Source organism: Odontesthes bonariensis, chromosome 19 (genome assembly GCF_027942865.1).
Source record: "Odontesthes bonariensis isolate fOdoBon6 chromosome 19, fOdoBon6.hap1, whole genome shotgun sequence".
Classification (NCBI taxonomy): Eukaryota; Metazoa; Chordata; class Actinopteri; order Atheriniformes; family Atherinopsidae; genus Odontesthes; species Odontesthes bonariensis.
In genome coordinates this window covers 23,673,580-23,690,776 of record NC_134524.1, presented here as the reverse complement: position 1 = coordinate 23,690,776, position 17,197 = coordinate 23,673,580, and the positions used below count along the sequence as shown (strand labels likewise).

At 43.8% G+C, this 17,197-nt stretch overlaps 1 protein-coding gene across 1 annotated transcript in view; it reads right to left on the bottom strand.

Moving 5' to 3' along the window:
• LOC142368721 (uncharacterized) overlaps positions 1-16,796 on the bottom strand; it is a 42,587-nt gene extending 25,791 nt beyond the window's left edge. Inside the window, exons 1-10 of the mRNA XM_075450910.1 lie at positions 16,706-16,796; positions 16,402-16,485; positions 16,227-16,286; positions 15,771-15,824; positions 15,447-15,545; positions 14,991-15,044; positions 14,667-14,765; positions 14,443-14,520; positions 7,251-7,345; positions 5,115-5,691 (exon numbers count right to left, since the gene is read on the bottom strand). Coding sequence (XP_075307025.1) covers positions 5,115-5,691; positions 7,251-7,345; positions 14,443-14,520; positions 14,667-14,765; positions 14,991-15,044; positions 15,447-15,545; positions 15,771-15,824; positions 16,227-16,286; positions 16,402-16,485; positions 16,706-16,796 — 1,291 coding nt within the window. The remainder of the gene's footprint in view (positions 1-5,114; positions 5,692-7,250; positions 7,346-14,442; positions 14,521-14,666; positions 14,766-14,990; positions 15,045-15,446; positions 15,546-15,770; positions 15,825-16,226; positions 16,287-16,401; positions 16,486-16,705) is intronic.
• Positions 16,797-17,197: the final 401 nt, after the last annotated feature.

Genomic DNA, 17,197 nt, shown 5'->3' with positions numbered 1-17,197 from the left:
ACTGCTGTTATGTCCTTTATCTGAAATGTTAGCCACTCAATAACAAAACTAACTCTAACTGCTGATGCTGTGGAGAAAAGACCAAAGTAGTGGGACTCATGTGGGCAGCCTCTTACCTGAACTCATGAACAGGAACAGCATGGAAACATATTCCATGGCATCACACACAGAACTGTAACATACCAACCACAGTAGGTTGTGCTGTTCTCTGATATGCAGAGAAAGAGCAGCTGGAGCCCAGGAGCAAGAGCAGGCGCCAATGGGGAGGTTGGTGGTTCCACTCCGGCTTCCCCGGCCACAGGTGGAAGACGCTGAACCCCACGTTGCCTAGCGACGCATCCATGGGTGTATGAATGTGTGTGACTGAGTAGAAAGCCTTTAGTTACAGACTAAGACGTGCTGTGTGAGTGTGGCTGAATGTGGCATGTAGTGTTGAAGCTTTGAGTGGTCATTAAGATCAGAAAAGTGCTGTACAAGAACAGTCCATTTCTACTTTCTGATGAGGTTCTGTGTGGGCGTGGCCTAAAGCCCATCTCTATCTGACACCACTGTCTCTTAGATTTCCTCAAACATTTCCTGCTGTCGACTTTAGCAGAAAACACCTGAGCTGAAACAAGGTGGGGCGAGCAGTGGTAAAGCCCTGCTGCCCCCCCCCACATACCACTCACACCGTTTATTCTTTACACGCTCAGCTGCAGGAGTTTGGATCAAACTGAGCATTTATTTTGCATTCTTTTCACTTAGTTTCTGTACGCTCTTAGTTGTGTAAAGTTCCTCCTGAAGCAGCTCATCATCATGTGTTTTCCATCCGACCTCAGCCTGAGCTGTTTTAATGTTCCCTCCACTATCAGAAGTTCTCCACAGAGCAGGAAAAGTTAAAGGATTTCAGCTAAAGCAGAAAAACACAGCTTCTCTACTTACAGAGCAGCTGCTGAACACTTGTTTCCATCGTTGTGTCTCTCACTCATTTGGCCAGTTTGAGCTTGTTGTTGAAGCCCCAAATAAAGCCCGCCCTCTTCCTGTGTGGGTCCCTGTGGTTTCTTCTTCTCTTCACACACCAGGGGGCAAAGTTTTTAAAGATACAAGCCATAAACCATTAATTCCACAAATATGTCCAAAGCTGAATGAACATGTTGTAAATAATCAGATCAGATAAATCATCTGCCTTTAACTGATGTATAACTGAGCATCTGGGCGCACGGCTTGGGCTGTGAGCTGAAAGACAGCTGTGACTCAGAGCATCTGAGGGAACTGAACCCGTGATGAGTCCAACCCCAGGCAGCGTCCCATCATCCTGAGCTGCTCCTTGTGAGCAGTGTTGTTGAACTTTAAAAGTGGTCTGGTCGTAGTTTCCACGTTCTCGGAGGCTCAGAGCTTTCAGCCGACAGCCTGAGCTGTTCAACTCCACACTGAAGGGTTGAATCCTAAAGTTTCTCTTTTCATTTTGGCTTGATAAACCCCAGCCTGCTCTGAGCTGAACAACCTGTCCTTCCTTTCCTAACAGCCATCAGCATCCACAGGAGCTGAAGCCCCTCCCTCTGCTTCCAGAAGCTGCTCTGCATCTGCCTGAAGCGCCCAATCACAGCTTCAGCCTCCTTTCTGAGCTGCTTCCATTCTGCTGTTGGGATGCTGAACTGCAGACTTTATTTCTTTAGGAGCTTTCATCCCTCATCCTGACAAACTAAAAGCTGCTCAGTACCAGTTTGAGCCATTAAATCAGAGATTGAAACTTTACACCTTAAAGCTTTTCACTCTTTGCTTTGGCCTCTAAAAGCTGGAGACATTTAAACTCTTTGAGTAGCTCTCACAGGACTTGAACATATGATCTCCGAGTCCCAAAGCAGTTTATTGCCCCTCTGAGCGATGTCTCTGCTGCTTTGTGCTGCTTTCTTGGCACTTTTTACCTGAGACTGATGACCACAGACACTATCGTTTAGTCTTCCAACATGTTTCCTGTGAAGCAGCTTTGCTCATCAATTGTTTTTGCTTTGTTCAGCTGCTTGGTGTTGTGTCTCATGGTCTGTATCCCAATAAAGTCTCCGACTTGTTGGTTTCAAACTTTGAAGACTGAGAAAAATTGAGTGGAACCTGGAAAAGGCTTGAACTCAGTCCCTATGAAAAGAAAATGAAAAGAGAGAGTTTAGGATTCAACCTTTCAGTGTGTAGTTGATCCATGTAGTTGTCTTATCTACCAGTGACCTCACATTTCCCATGATGATCGAGGGACGATATGCTTTAAACTTCCTCCTCCTTTTCCTCCAGGTTGTTCCTGCTCTGCATCCGAGACGTCTCCTCTTCAGCTCATCCAGATTTGGGGTATTTTTCCAGCCATTTCTTGGGCTTTTGTGAAGCTCAGTTAGCTGCACCAACACCAACACCAACTTTCCCGTTGCTACGGTTACACATCATAACAGATGTGAAAAACTACCAGAGTGACCAGCAGAGGTGCTTCCAGCAGCATCCACACCAGCTCAGAAACATGTTTCAGAAGTCTCTGTTTTCACAGAGAAAATCTGAAGAAGATGCAAAGAATTCTGGAATAATGGTGCTGACCTGGTTCGGTTCCACCTGAACCCAAAACATTTCATCCGGAGCCAAAAGCTTCCATCCAATATGTATCATCAATCTATATTTATAAATAACTAAAGCTGACATATGAGTTTATTATTTTATTTTTTTGAACTAGAATTATATTACGGTGGAATTCTGCAGTTAAAGAAAGAGTAAAACCTCCATTTAACCAGGAGTTAGAGCAGATTAAATCTATAAATTAGTGTAAATATAAATATATATATGGCGAAAAACACTAACTTCATGGTGGCACTGGAGGAAACTCAGGTATTCTGCAGAAGCACAGGAGTTCATCCCCTTCAGATCATGAATATCTGACAGTGATTCCTGCTTTTAAAAGAATCAATGAAAAATCCCACCAGTGAGACGACACTGCCACCAGGAGGTCAGATTGGAACATTACACTATTGTTTGGATCCAGCACTGTGTTCTTCCACAACCTTCAGTTTTACAGATCATTACGGAGGTGGAAAAAGTAAACACAAACTACTGAAAAACACTGAAGCACAGAAGCAGCGCTCAGTGTGCTTTGGGAGCAGGAACCCCAGAAAGACTTCTGGGGACTGAGGGTATTTTCCTCATTTTTACGTCCCTTCATTCATTTGCCTTTTTCAAGCACTTGTTATTACTTCTTTGAATTGGCTGATGTGACAATTCTTCGTGCTGCTTCCTGCTTTTGATTAGTTTCAGGTGTAGTCTGAGTAAGAGGAGAGAATAATGCAAAACAAGAAACTGCAGCACTGATCAGACACGGCTGGATCTCAACAGGAAACACTCCCTGAGAACCAGATCTAACGTGTGACTTCCACTGTGAGTCAGCTCAGTTACAAACTGGGTTTAACTTCTGAGGTTGGTCTCTGACTGAGGGACTGTCTCTGTCACGCTAACAGCCCCCCCGGCTGGCTCGCCATGTTTTGCCACATATACACAACATGACGGGGTTCATTCGGGGGAGGTGACTTCACTGATGACCATCTGCATACAGGAAGACAGTCCTGCGTAACATTCAGTCGCTACAGCGACTGTCTTGCATTTCTGGTGGCTACTTCCTGTTCAGCCAGGACCGTAGCGCCAGTCGCTAACACACAACACACACCGCCGATCACATCTTTAGGCCAAAGTGGGATTTGTCAGTGAGATTCTCCCACTGTGAGCGGCAGAAAGCGCTTTCTAAGAAACTCTTAAGGACATAATAGCTGTGGGGATGTAGTTACCACAAGAACACAATACAACTCCAAGTCTGTGCTGAACATTTTCCACTGAAATGTTCAGGGTACGCCAAACACAGTCAGCTTAAAACTAAAGGGAACAGAAACAGCCTGAAGCAGGTTTAAATGGTCAGCGTTTCAGTTTGTAGATACAATCCAATAAAGTATAAGGGTGTCGTGTGCACACTCTGCCACCGGGTGTTCTGGGTAAGTTGTGTAGCCGTCGGGGCAGAAGAAGAAGAAGAAGAAGAAGAAGAAGAAGAAGAAGAAGAGTTGTGGACTAAAACGACGTGAGCGGCGCGACTGAGAGCATCTGAGATTACAGCAGAATGTCGGTTTGGTAAATCTGCTCAGTACCTGATTGTGTGAGTAACTGAGCAGTTGTAGAAGCAACATACAGATCAGTTCAGTTTTCTCGTGTTAAACGGTTCAATTCAAAGTACCGTTAGCCTGCTTAGCTGCCTTTTCCCTCAGTGCAGCCGTGACGTTTGGACTAAAATGCGTTCACACATCTGATTCCAACACAACAGACATTTGAAAGAGTTTCACAGCTTGAAGTTGAGCCTCGTGCCCTTTTAGTGTTGGAACGGCCTTAACTTTCAGTTTCAGTCATGAGCATCATACAGCTGTCTGGGAAGTACAGGGAACAACTCCAAACCTTTTTCAGACTGCGTTAAAGATTTCTGCGTCTTTGGGGAAGATGATAAGGGTCAACTTTCCCTCGTAACCAAACACACATTTTCTTCAAAAATATCTGTGTAGCAAGAACATGAAAAGCATGGGAAAAGTTAACATCTGACCTTTAATGAAATGCAGAACAATGAAATACAGACGAGTGTAAAGCTCGACTTCACATCAAACTGAAATGATATATTGCTTCTTCAGATGTTTACAGAAATACCCACAGCTGGTGCAAAGCTATTTTGTGGATCTTAACTTTAAACAAAACAAATATTTTCAGTATAACAGAATAAACATGTTTCTACTTTCAAACAGACTGCATTTTGTTCTGTCCATCAACTCACAAATGATGCCATGTTTGTCTTGAACGTCGGGAGATCCGTCCCCAGTTAAAGCAATCCCAACAAATTATAAAGCACTTTCAATGGTTCGTCAAACATGTGCTCCCCACAGAACATTCAGAACTAAAGTCCTGACAAGAGAAGGTGGTAATCCACAAAGAAGATTTTTAATCTGTACAAAGGCAAGGCTTCTTATTGGAAGTTCCTGTAGCTAATCTCAGGTGAATGTTTGCTTATCTGCCGTAAAAATTGATGTTGATTTAAGCCAATCATTTCTCTGCACTGTGACTACGTTGGTGTCTCTTTAGATTACCTAATTGAGTGAAAGCTGCCCCACACTGGCCACATATGAAAGGTTTCTCTCCTGTGTGAATACGTTGGTGTGTCTTTAGATTAGCTAATGTAGTGAAAGCTGTCCCACACTGAACACAGCTGTATGGCTTCTCTCCTGAGTGAATACGTTGGTGTGTCTTTAGACTAAATAATCTATTGAAAGCTGCCCCACACTGACCACAGATGAAAGGTTTCACTCCTGTGTGAATACGTTGGTGTGTCTTTAGATGACCTAATTGAGTGAAAGCTGCCCCACACTGACCACATCTGAAAGGTTTCTCTCCTGTGTGAATACGTTGGTGTGTCTTTAGATCAGATAATCTAGTGAAAGCTGCCCCACACTGACCACAGCTGTATGGCTTCTCTCCTGTGTGACTATGTTGGTGTCTCTTTAGATGACATAATCTAGTGAAAGCTGCCCCACACTGACCACAGTTGTAAGGCTTCTCTCCTGTGTGAATACGTTGGTGTGTCTTTAGATCAGATAATCTAGTGAAAGCTGCCCCACACTGAACACAGCTGAAAGGTTTCTCTCCTGAGTGAATACGTTGGTGTGTCTTTAGATGAGATAATCCAGTGAAAGCTGCCCCACACTGGTCACAGCTGTATGGCTTCTCTCCAGTATGAATTATCTGATGATACCTCAGATTTGATCGTTTGATAACTTTCCCACAGTCCTTACAGCAGTGCCATCTGGATCCCTCTTGGGCTCTACGTTTCTGCAATGACAGAGAGGAAGAAGACTTAGATCCTTTTGAAGTTCACACAAAAGATTTCTCTAAGCTAACCTATGCTAACCAACATATTCTAACTGGACCTGGACAGACCGAGCCACACAGGTCTCAATATCTCAGATCAAACGTGAACGCTGAGGGTGCGTTTATAAGTGCCCTCAGCTATCAGCACTGTGCTCTGATGTGTTCTGCACACGTTCAGCTTTTTAAGCAGTAAACTCTGGCTTTTTGCTCTTTTACTAATTCTTTTTGTCATGATGAAACTCTGAAAAGGGACTTGAGCTACAATTACATAGATAGATAGATAGATAGATAGATAGATAGATAGATAGATAGATAGATAGATAGATAGATAGATAGATAATCCCAATTTGGGAAATTGTTTTGGATGGAAGGAACCAGTCTTGTCCAAGTTGTTCACTTAAACACCATGTAGAGGTTGGGCTGAAAAAGGTTGATGACCACTGGTTTAAAGGAATAAAAGTAACAGTGGTGGTAATACATGACATTCTTTACACTAACCCTCTGTTCCAGCTTACAACTCAGAGGTCTGCAGCCATTCAGCTCAACAGCCATCAGGGAAACACAGTCCGTTTTAACTCAACCTTTGTTTCTCTTTGTTAAAACAACTCTACAAACCTGTCATCTAACCATTAAAGACCCAGAATATTATCACCACCAGGTTCAATTCATGTAACCCAGAGACTTTAAACACAAATAATGAAGATTAGCTCCTGAACCTCTCAAATCTGCAGACTGAGAGCCAGAAAACGTCCCACCACAACAATCTGCCCACTGATGGTCTTCCAGCAGATCATTCAGCCTGCAGCACATGTTGAGTCTAAGCACATCTGGATCTGTAGCTCAGAGAGAGGAGATGAAACCAGGAAACACTTTGCTGTTTTTAACCAGGAAAAACACAAACTGAGCAAATGGAACATTTATTAACCCCTTAACGTTTTTATGTCCCGCCGGCGAGACGTTGCACACTTCAGTGCAAATCCGGGGTTTTCCTCAGCTTGCCTTTATATGTACCTAGAAGCAAGGCTAGCAGCATCAGTTCTGTCACGTACGCATTACTCGATCCAGGAGCCAACACCAGTTTAGTGTCGGAAGAACTCACCAAGACACTCAAGGTTAAGGGCAAGCCTGCCAGGTTAGACCTTGGTACAGTAGGAGGCAGTCGAGAAGGAATATTTACTCCAAGTGTGGACCTTGAGATAGACTCACTCTACGATGGCAGCATGTACACGCTTAATGGTGCGAGAACACTAAATAAGTTAAACATAGGACTTATCCATCTAGCTACACCTGATGAGACGGCCAGATGGGATCACTTAGCGGACATCCCTATTCCCAGTGTCAACTCCAAAGATGTGCACCTTGTTATTGGACAAGATGCACCACGTCTTCTCAGAGCTGAAGAATATCCTGTAGGAGGAGATAATGACCCATTTGCTACCAGAACGGTGCTTGGCTGGGCCATAAATGGACAAATTGATTACAAGGAAAGAAGGAAGGCTAGGGCCTACTTCCTCAAGTGCATGACCACAAAGTCATTAAACTGTGGGAAAATTCATTCTCCAAAGAAGGCTCACACTATAGCTTAGACATACCTTTCAAAAAGGAAACCGTGACATTACCAAACAACATCAACTTAGCAACACAGACTACGATTACTGGAACGCAGACTAAGACAGAACGCAGACCTGAAAGAGAAGTATGTGGAGGCGATGAAGTCGACCATCGACAAAGGTTATGCAGAAGAGGTCTCAGCTTCGTCACTTGACCGCAGCGATAGCAAGATTTGGTACCTCCCACATCACCCAGTGACTCATCCCCGCAAGCCTGGAAAGGTGCGTGTCGTCTTTGATTGAGCAGCTAAGCAACGTTCCCTCTGAGCTGCTCGCACAGTCTCAGCGCACAAGAAAATCTATGCAGCGCATAAAATAAAATTCACCATAAACGTATTAATTCAGCCAATGATACGGCTTACTTACGCTATGCAGCCAATCAGAGCATTGATAGTGCTTGCATATGTGCCCTGCCCATACGCACCGTGCAGGTTAGCTAGCTAACAGTGAGACGCAACCCCTTATCATGGCGAAACGAACGGGCAGCGCCAGCGACACATCCACTCATCGAGCCAAAGTAAAAAAGAAATGTGGTTCTTTTAGGATGGAATGGCTGTCTGAGTGCAAACAGAAGAACAAGCGCTGAAACTGGGTCAGATTTTTTTCTTTTTCGAGTGAGAAAGGTCTACTCTGCAAAACCAGGCTGCAAGCATGACTCTCACATATAACAGATAACATACAACACATCTCATGAACAACAAGATTTTTGTCTTTTTCATGTTAAGTGGGCCAAATCGCTTATATTAAAAGTAAATTAATGGAAATTGCTGCTGTGATTTGATTCTTTTAATAAGCCGTGTAACTGGCTATGATCCAGGGTTTTGAACAGGTGTGATACAGGTGTGTGGCCACAGCGTGCACATCTGATGCTGCTCACAGTGCTCCTCAGTGTGCTCAGGGAGCTGGTGTGTTTGCCCAGACACATGAAAAATTAGAGGGAAGGCAGCTAAGTATGATGGAGTATCCCTCAATGACGTCCACTATTTTTGCCTCCCTTCATATCAATGCTAACAGCCACCTAGCGATAGCTGCAGCTGTTACGGTGTTTGCTGCTCGGAAGCAGGGGAGTGCTCGGGCTGCACTTCGGTCTGCACGGTTTACACAGCAGGAAGTGATACGAAGGGAGAGAGAAAATAGGGCCAAGCGATGTGAGCTCTGACTTTTTCTGGAGGGAGGATTCTGTGATGCAAATGTATTACTCTTTTGAACGCATATTGTTTTGAGAAGCAAAACGCGTTATTTTCGGGACCCTAGCAAACTAGCCGGACTACTTTCATCAACACCAAAACGAGGCTGGAACTCTGCTCACAGGACGCAGCAGGGGGTAAGAAGATGTTCATAAATGATGTTGCTGATATGGGATGTCATACAGCTTCATGTCAAAAGAGGCGAACTATCCCTTTAACTTTGATGTGAATCTTTCTAAAGATTTTCTGTTTGTTTGTTTTTTAGTTTTTTGTCATGGTGTATTGTCTGTATGTTTTTATGATACCTGCCTGAGGACAACGGATGAAATTAAGCAACTGTGCTAACTCCGGCATATTTACATGGATGCTTTGCTGATATGTTGATTAATGTGCAGAGTCCTAACCAAATAAATAAGAAATAAAATAAAAACCTCCTCCACACTGACCTGTGGCCCGGTGGACCCAGAGGATGAGCGGGCTCGTTTCCTGGTGGAGGGGTTCTGCTCCTGGTTCTGCTCCTGGTTCTGCTCCTGGTTCAGCTCCTGGTTCTGCTCCTGCTTCAGCTCCTGCTTCAGCTCCTGGTTCTGCTCCTGGTTCAGCTCCTGGTTCAGCTCCTGGTTCAGCTCCTGGTTCAGCTCCTGGTTCTGCTCCTGGTTCTGCTCCTGGTTCTGCTCCTGCTTCAGCTCCTGGTTCTGCTCCTGCTTCAGCTCCTGGTTCTGCTCCTGGTTCAGCTCCTGGTTCTGCTCCTGGTTCTGCTCCTGCTTAAGCTCCTGGTTCTGCTCCTGGTTCTGCTCCTGCTTCAGCTCCTGCTTCAGCTCCTGGTTCTGCTCCTGCTTCAGCTCCTGGTTCTGCTCCTGGTTCAGCTTCTGGTTCAGCTCCTGGTTCAGCTCCTGGTTCTGCTCCTGGTTCTGCTCCTGCTTCAGCTCCTGCTTCAGCTCCTGGTTCTGCTCCTGCTTCAGCTCCTGGTTCTGCTCCTGGTTCTGCTCCTGGTTCAGCTCCTGGTTCAGCTCCTGGTTCAGCTCCTGGTTCAGCTCCTGGTTCAGCTCCTGCTTCAGCTCCTGCCTCAGCTCCTGGTTCTGCTCCTGGTTCTGCTCCATTCTGGTCCGACTGATGGACTCTGCAACTGTCAGCACATACGATAAGATCCAGCTGTGGCGTGCAGCGTGTTAAACCACACCCACTTTTCTTCTTCTCTTGATAACCTTTCTGCACAGTTTTTAACCATCCAGTCACATTCCATTAAACTCATTACTGTGCTTTTTATTTAAATCCCTGTGAACTTTAAAATGCTTCTTTAAAGACCCACTAAGGTCACAGTTCAAAATATGTGTAGCTTTTTGATCAAATTCAGAAAAAAAATGTAATAATAACTCTGTAGACTGACACCCACTGTGTGCAATATCCCATAAATCTCATCTGAGTCAGTGGAACACCATCAACTTAAATCATTTTACTACATTAAGACAATGATCCCGTTTGAGGAAAGGGTCCCAATATCATCCCAAAGACTGAGGTTCAGATTCTCTCCGTTTCTAAACCTGTTCTCATTTCCAGAACCTTTTTATCATGTGCTCAGTCCTTGTTGATTCGCAGATAACAGAAAAAATTGGATATGTAAAGGAAAGTGAATAATGAAGCTTTCATGAGACACTTCTGAAGAGGACAGTCAGACTGTCTTTTAATGGGCTTCTGAGTGTAAATCTGAGAAATCACACACTGATACTGAAGAGAACTGGATTTCTACTGCTCCTGTGATACTTTCCTGGATCACCCACAAGTATTTATAATAATGCTATGACTCCTCTTCACACAACTTAAACTCTTCATGACATTAAAGGATTTATATTAGCCGCTTTCGGACAGACCGTTCTAAGAAAGTAGTTATCAGAACTACCCTCCTCGAATTTCGTTCTGATAACTATCCTTCCCCAGCGGAACAGTTTCAGTCTGCATTCGCACATGAGTCGGGACCAGGTCGGGACTGATGTTACGCAACCGATGTGACGCAACCGTCTGCGACAGTGACGTATTACTTTACTCAATAAAACCCCGCGAAAAGTAAGGAGAGAACAAAACAACATCACAATGGAGAGCGAGGAGGCCACCGTGTTCATGGTTTGCGCAACACTATTTTTATTAATGGAAGATCACATCAGGCGTCTAACATCGAGGCTGGCAGAGCACACAGAGAGAGTCAGGAGACGAAGAATCGAGCGGCAGGCGATACTTTTTGATTTCATGACGGAAAGAAGGAAAGCACAGCGCTGCAGACAAAGGAGACAACGTGTAAGTTTAACTTATTAAACACCCGCCGGTTGTGTCTGTGTCGTATGAGGAAACATTTCAGCCGTTATTGTACTGTTTGCGTTGAGCCGATTACAATAAGTGAATATTTCAGACTGTAGGTAACTCGTGTTCTGATTGCATTTCAGAAGTTGCTGCAGCTCATTGCAAAACTCTCCTCGCCGTCCATCTGGGTTCGGAGCAAAGTTGATGAATGGTGGACAAAGGTTCCCAGTTTTACCGATGAGCAGTGGATCGAGAATTTCCGTATGTCCAGAGAAACATTTCATTACGTTTGTCGCCACCTGAAGCCGTCACTGGAGAGAATGGACACAACATATCGTCTTGCTGTACAGCTTGAAAAGAGAGTTGCTGTTGCCATTTGGAAACTCGCCTCTAACTCCGAATACAGGAGCATAGCACACTTATTCGGAGTTGGCTTGTCAACTGCCTGTGACTGTTTAAAGGAGTTCTGCTCCTCTGTGGAAGAAATATTGTTGCCTGAGGTTATTAGCATGCCAAATGCAGAAAAACTAAAAGAACTGTCACGGTACTTTGAGCAGAGATGGGGGGGTACCACAGTGTGTTGGGGCTGTTGATGGCTCTCACATTCCTATTTTGGCACCCGAAGAGTACCACACAGAGTTTTTCAACCGGAAGGGATGGTATTCTATTACTTTGCAGGCAGTCGTTGATGGAAGAGGTTTGTTTTGGAATGTGTACACTGGGCAACCTGGCAGCTTGCATGATGCCAGAGTCCTACGTTTGTCTGCACTGTGGGAGCTGGGAGAGGGAGCGAAGGTTTTTTCACAGCAGCACAGGGGCATTGGAGGACAGGATGTTGGCTACTGCATCATCGGAGACGCTGCCTATCCGCTGACAAGCTGGCTCATGAAGCCCTTCCCAGACAACGGTGCCCTCACTCACCAACAGGAGACATTCAACCTGAAAACAAGCAGGGCAAGGGTTGTGGTTGAAAATGCTTTTCGCAGACTGAAAGGCAGATGGCGATGCCTACAAAAGCGCAATGACTGCAGCCTTGACAGAGTGAAGTCCATGGTGTTCACATCCTGTGTGCTTCACAACCTCTGTGAAAGCCACGGTGAGGAGTATCGGGAGGAGTGGAGTGAAGACAACCCTTATCCGCAGCCAGATATTCCAACACAACCACCTGCTGCAAATAGTGAAGGAGTTGGAGTGCGTGCAGCCTTGATGCGCTACCTTGTGCCTTCCAGTTGATCACATGAACACAGTTTCATAATGGCCATCATATTTTGGAAGTTTGTAGAGAAAATGTTCCATAGAACTGTAATTCTTTGTTCACAGTTCATTTTTTTTATGTGCAAAATAAAGATGTCAATTCCTGCCTTTTTTGTGTGCATTATGAAATCTATCAAATCAAATTTATTTGTATAGCACATTTCATGTACAAAACAATTCAAAGTGCTTCACATAAAATAAAAGCATTGCAGCAGGGAGTGGATGAAGCATTAAAAATACATAAAAGAATATAAAGAGAAACAAATTAAATAATTTAAATGAATTTAAAAACAAGCAACAGTCTAGATAAATTAAAAGATATTTCATGCATAGACACATGAGAAAAGAAATGTCTTTAACCTGGATTTAAAAATGTCTCCATTTGGTGAAAGTTTAATCTTCACTGGCAGTTTGTTCCACTTGTTTGCAGCATAACAGCTAAATGCTGCTTCTCCATGTTTAGTCTGGACTCTGGACTGGACCAGCTGACCTGAGTCCTTGGATCTAAGAGCTCTGCTGGGTTTATATTCTCTGAACAGATCACAGATGTATTTTGGGCCTAAACCGTTCTGGGATTTGTAAACCATCAGCAGGCTTTTGAAATCTATTCTGTGACTGACTGGAAGCCAGTGTAAAGATTTTAAAACTGCTGTGATGTGTTCAGATCTCTTAGTCCGGGTTAAAGCTCCAGCAGCAGCGTTCTGGATGAGCTGCAGATGTTTAATGCTCTTTTTGGGAAGTCCAGTTAAAAGAGCGTTACAGTGATGGAGTCTACTGGAGATGGATGCATGGATGAGTTTCTCCTGGTGTTTTTGGGAGAGGAAACCTTTAATTAAGTGTGAGTAACATGACAGTGCATAAAAAGTGGGAGAAAAAAGGCGACTCGGTGGAGATTCCATGAACAAATATGCTCCATGAGGGGAAGTTAATGTCTAAAAATCCATTTTTTTCACAAGCAACAAAGACAGCCAGCAGGATGCCATCCATGTGGGCAACAGTTGTGTTGAAGAAAAGATGGATTTTACCCATTTTTCCTCTAACTGTAACAAAATGGCTCAGTGGTTAGAGTTGGTCGTCCAATAACCGGAAGGTTGGCGGTTCGATTCCCACTCTCGCCACTCAAAAAAAGATTGGTGGAACTGGTAGCTGGAGGGGTGTCAGTCCACCTCCTTGTCACGGCTGAGGTGCCCTTGAGCAAGGCACCGTACCCCCATGCTCCCCGGGAGCTTCATGGCTGCCCACCGCTCCAGGTTGGCATCTGTCTCTGAGTGTGTGACCCTGTGCATGTGCATGTGTGTGTCAGCAGGTGCCAACCTGGATGGGTTAAAAGCGGAGGACAAATCTACCTTCGGGTATAAATAAAGTCACCTTACCTTACCTTAAATAACATTTGAGCCTAAACTCAACTACAAAGCGACTGAAGTGCTTTAAGTGAAGTGTTGCTGTGTTATCAACAGGCCGTAGGTCAGAAGTGGAAAACCTATTGTCTGTGTTGTGCAAGTTTACTGCTCTTTTTGGGAAGTCCAGTTAGAAGAGCATTACATTGATGGAGTGTACTGGAGATGAATGCATGGATGAGTTCTTCAGTGTTCAAATGTTAAGGATAAATCAGTCCTGAAGAGGTTATTTGTGACTGACTTGTGGTTTAGAGAAATGAGATACAGTCACAAAAGCAGTATGTGGGGGTTAAAATGTAGAAAGTGGTGTGTGGTGAAATGTTTACAGGCGTGTACTTTTATAAGTGGCCAAAAGTATTTGAATGCCAGACGTTTGCTGTAGTGTAATCCACACCTGAAGATAAAGGCTTAAAATTTAGCGTGTAAAGATGGATCATTTAATATTTCATAGCTACTATTAATAATAACCCATTAATATTTCATAGTTAGATGTGGCAGGAAAACATCTAACTGGCAGCACTATCAATAAAAATCCAGAAGACTTCTGACTCTTCAAAAAGCCATTTATTAATATATAAAAGTGATTGTGCAAAAAAAAAAAAAAAAAAAAAGTGCAAAAAACTATTTACAATTTTCATGACATGGCATCACTTAGGTGCCATTCGTTTTAGTGCACCCAAGAGCTCCTCCATAATGGCTCTGCTATTGCAACTGGCTTCCAAAAGCTCCACCCGTAGAGCCATGCGCTCCTCTGCCTCCCTCTCTGCCTGCTCCTTAAAAAAAAAGCCATCATGCCACTTAAACAGGCATCACTCTGCCGTTGCTGCTCTGCGTCGGAGACCAGCATCTCCTGCACAGTGGCCAGAAGTGTGTCGGTCCTTTTTCTCTTTCCTAAAAAAAAAACAAAAAAAAAACCAACAACAACAACAGAGGGTGGAGACAGATACTTAGTAAACAACAATTATAATACAACACCTTGAATTCTAATACTGTGACACTCAAGATTCACATAAAATGCAATAGGCTGTTTTCTTTACCAGGTCTAGGGTGGCAGAGGGTGCTGGCAGCTGGCTGGGGCTGGCTTATGGATGATGATGATGATGATGCTGCTGCTGCTGCTGGCTCTAGTGTAGTTGCTGAAGGGTAAAAACATTTAAGAATAAAAACAAGTTATAAAAATGAAGGATGGTTTAACGTTCATTATAGTTCTGTGTGGCTCTATCAGTTATTTGAAGTTTTTTTCCATTCAAACAAGACCTCAGTAAGAGCAGCCTACATGATGTGTTTGTGCTTGGCTCTTGTTACCACCATATCGACAGCAGCGATTATACATTTACATATTCAATAGGAATGTTCTTTACCTGGTGTAGGGTGGCAGAGGGTGCTGGCCACAGCAGATGGGTCTGGTGTAGTCACTGAAGGAATAGACATTTCAGAATAAAACATGTTATAAACAGGAGGCATGGTTTCATGGCAAAAAAAAAAAAATAAATAAATAAATCACAATTTTACCTCTAACAAAAATTGAAGTATTAATGATTGATTGAATATTTCAAAATATTTCGTAAGTGACCATGGTTTAAGCGGGATAATGCCCTCCGAGGTGCCCATTACCAGAAATGAATGGACGACGCGAAAACAACAGTCCACCGCGGTTCACGCCCCCGTGTAGTCCATTAATGTCTGATAATGGACACCTCGGCGGGCATTCTCCCAGAGTAGCATACATGGTCCGTTTACATTTGGCTTTTGTTAACTCCATTAAATTGAGAACAGACAGTGAACATTTTCATATGCATTAAGAGTGTTTTCTTTACCAGGTCTAGGGTGGCAGAGGGTGCTGGCAGCTGGCTGGGGCTGGCTTATGGATGATGATGATGATGATGCTGCTGCTGCTGCTGGCTCTAGTGTAGTTGCTGAAGGGTAAAAACATTTAAGAATAAAAACAAGTTATAAAAATGAAGGATGGTTTAACGTTCATTATAGTTCTGTGTGGCTCTATCAGTTATTTGAAGTTTTTTTCCATTCAAACAAGACCTCAGTAAGAGCAGCCTACATGATGTGTTTGTGCTTGGCTCTTGTTACCACCATATCGACAGCAGCGATTATACATTTACATATTCAATAGGAATGTTCTTTACCTGGTGTAGGGTGGCAGAGGGTGCTGGCCACAGCAGATGGGTCTGGTGTAGTCACTGAAGGAATAGACATTTCAGAATAAAACATGTTATAAACAGGAGGCATGGTTTCATGGCAAAAAAAAAAAAATAAATAAATAAATCACAATTTTACCTCTAACAAAAATTGAAGTATTAATGATTGATTGAATATTTCAAAATATTTCGTAAGTGACCATGGTTTAAGCGGGATAATGCCCTCCGAGGTGCCCATTACCAGAAATGAATGGACGACGCGAAAACAACAGTCCACCGCGGTTCACGCCCCCGTGTAGTCCATTAATGTCTGATAATGGACACCTCGGCGGGCATTCTCCCAGAGTAGCATACATGGTCCGTTTACATTTGGCTTTTGTTAACTCCATTAAATTGAGAACAGACAGTGAACATTTTCATATGCATTAAGAGTGTTTTCTTTACCTGGTCGAGGGCGGCAAGGGGTGCTGGTGGCGGCAGGAGGATCCAGGACGCTGTTGGACCCTGTAACTGATAAAAAAAAGAAACAGATTAGAACCATATCATATATATAAAATAAAACAAAAATGGCAAAACTGGGTAGGTAGATCAGCACAGCTGTTATTAGTTATTTACTAACCTTCTAGCTCCTCTGAGCGCGTTGCTTCGCTCCGCTGGAATTCCTCGAGAAGCGCGGTGCCAGAGTCCTTTGTCCCCGCGTTGCCTGAGTAAGCAGGTCGGTGACCCAAAATACTGTCCAACGTGCCGAACCACTTGCTTGTTTTCCTACTCGCCCCACTCTGGTTATTGTGGTCCTTGATTCTTTTGTAGTCCTGTTTCAGTTTTTTTCATCTTCTCTCTGCATTGCTTCGCCGTATGATATATCCCCGCTTTTTCCAGCTGGCAGCTTATCATAGCAAAGATTTTCAGATTTCGCTGCACGCCTTCAAAATCCCTCTGTATGTCCTCTGTGGCATATATAGCAAGCAAAGCTTTGACCTCCTCGTCCGTCCATTTATCTGTGGCTTTGTCCATAGCTCGAGTGTTTTCGTAGCAAAAGTGTTTTTTAAAAATGGCGGGGGCACAGTATATAAACACAAGAAGCGGAAATGAAGAAGCGGAAGGGGCGTAGCTACCGACCACCACACACCTCCGTCAGATGCGTTCTATAGAACCATGAAAAGACCCGACCTCGGAGAAGGAGCTAAATAGTTATAGGAACTAAGGGAGATAGCCCCGAGTTCCTGTATGTCCAAACACGGGAGAAAACGGCCCCGCGGATTAAAAGGTTATTAGAACTGCCAAAGGTTCCTACAGTCCGAAAGCGGCTATTCTCTCCGTTTCTAAACCTGTTCTCATTTCCAGAACCTTTTTATCATGTGCTCAGTCCTTGTTGATTCGTGGATAACAGAAAATATTGGATATGTAAAGGAAAA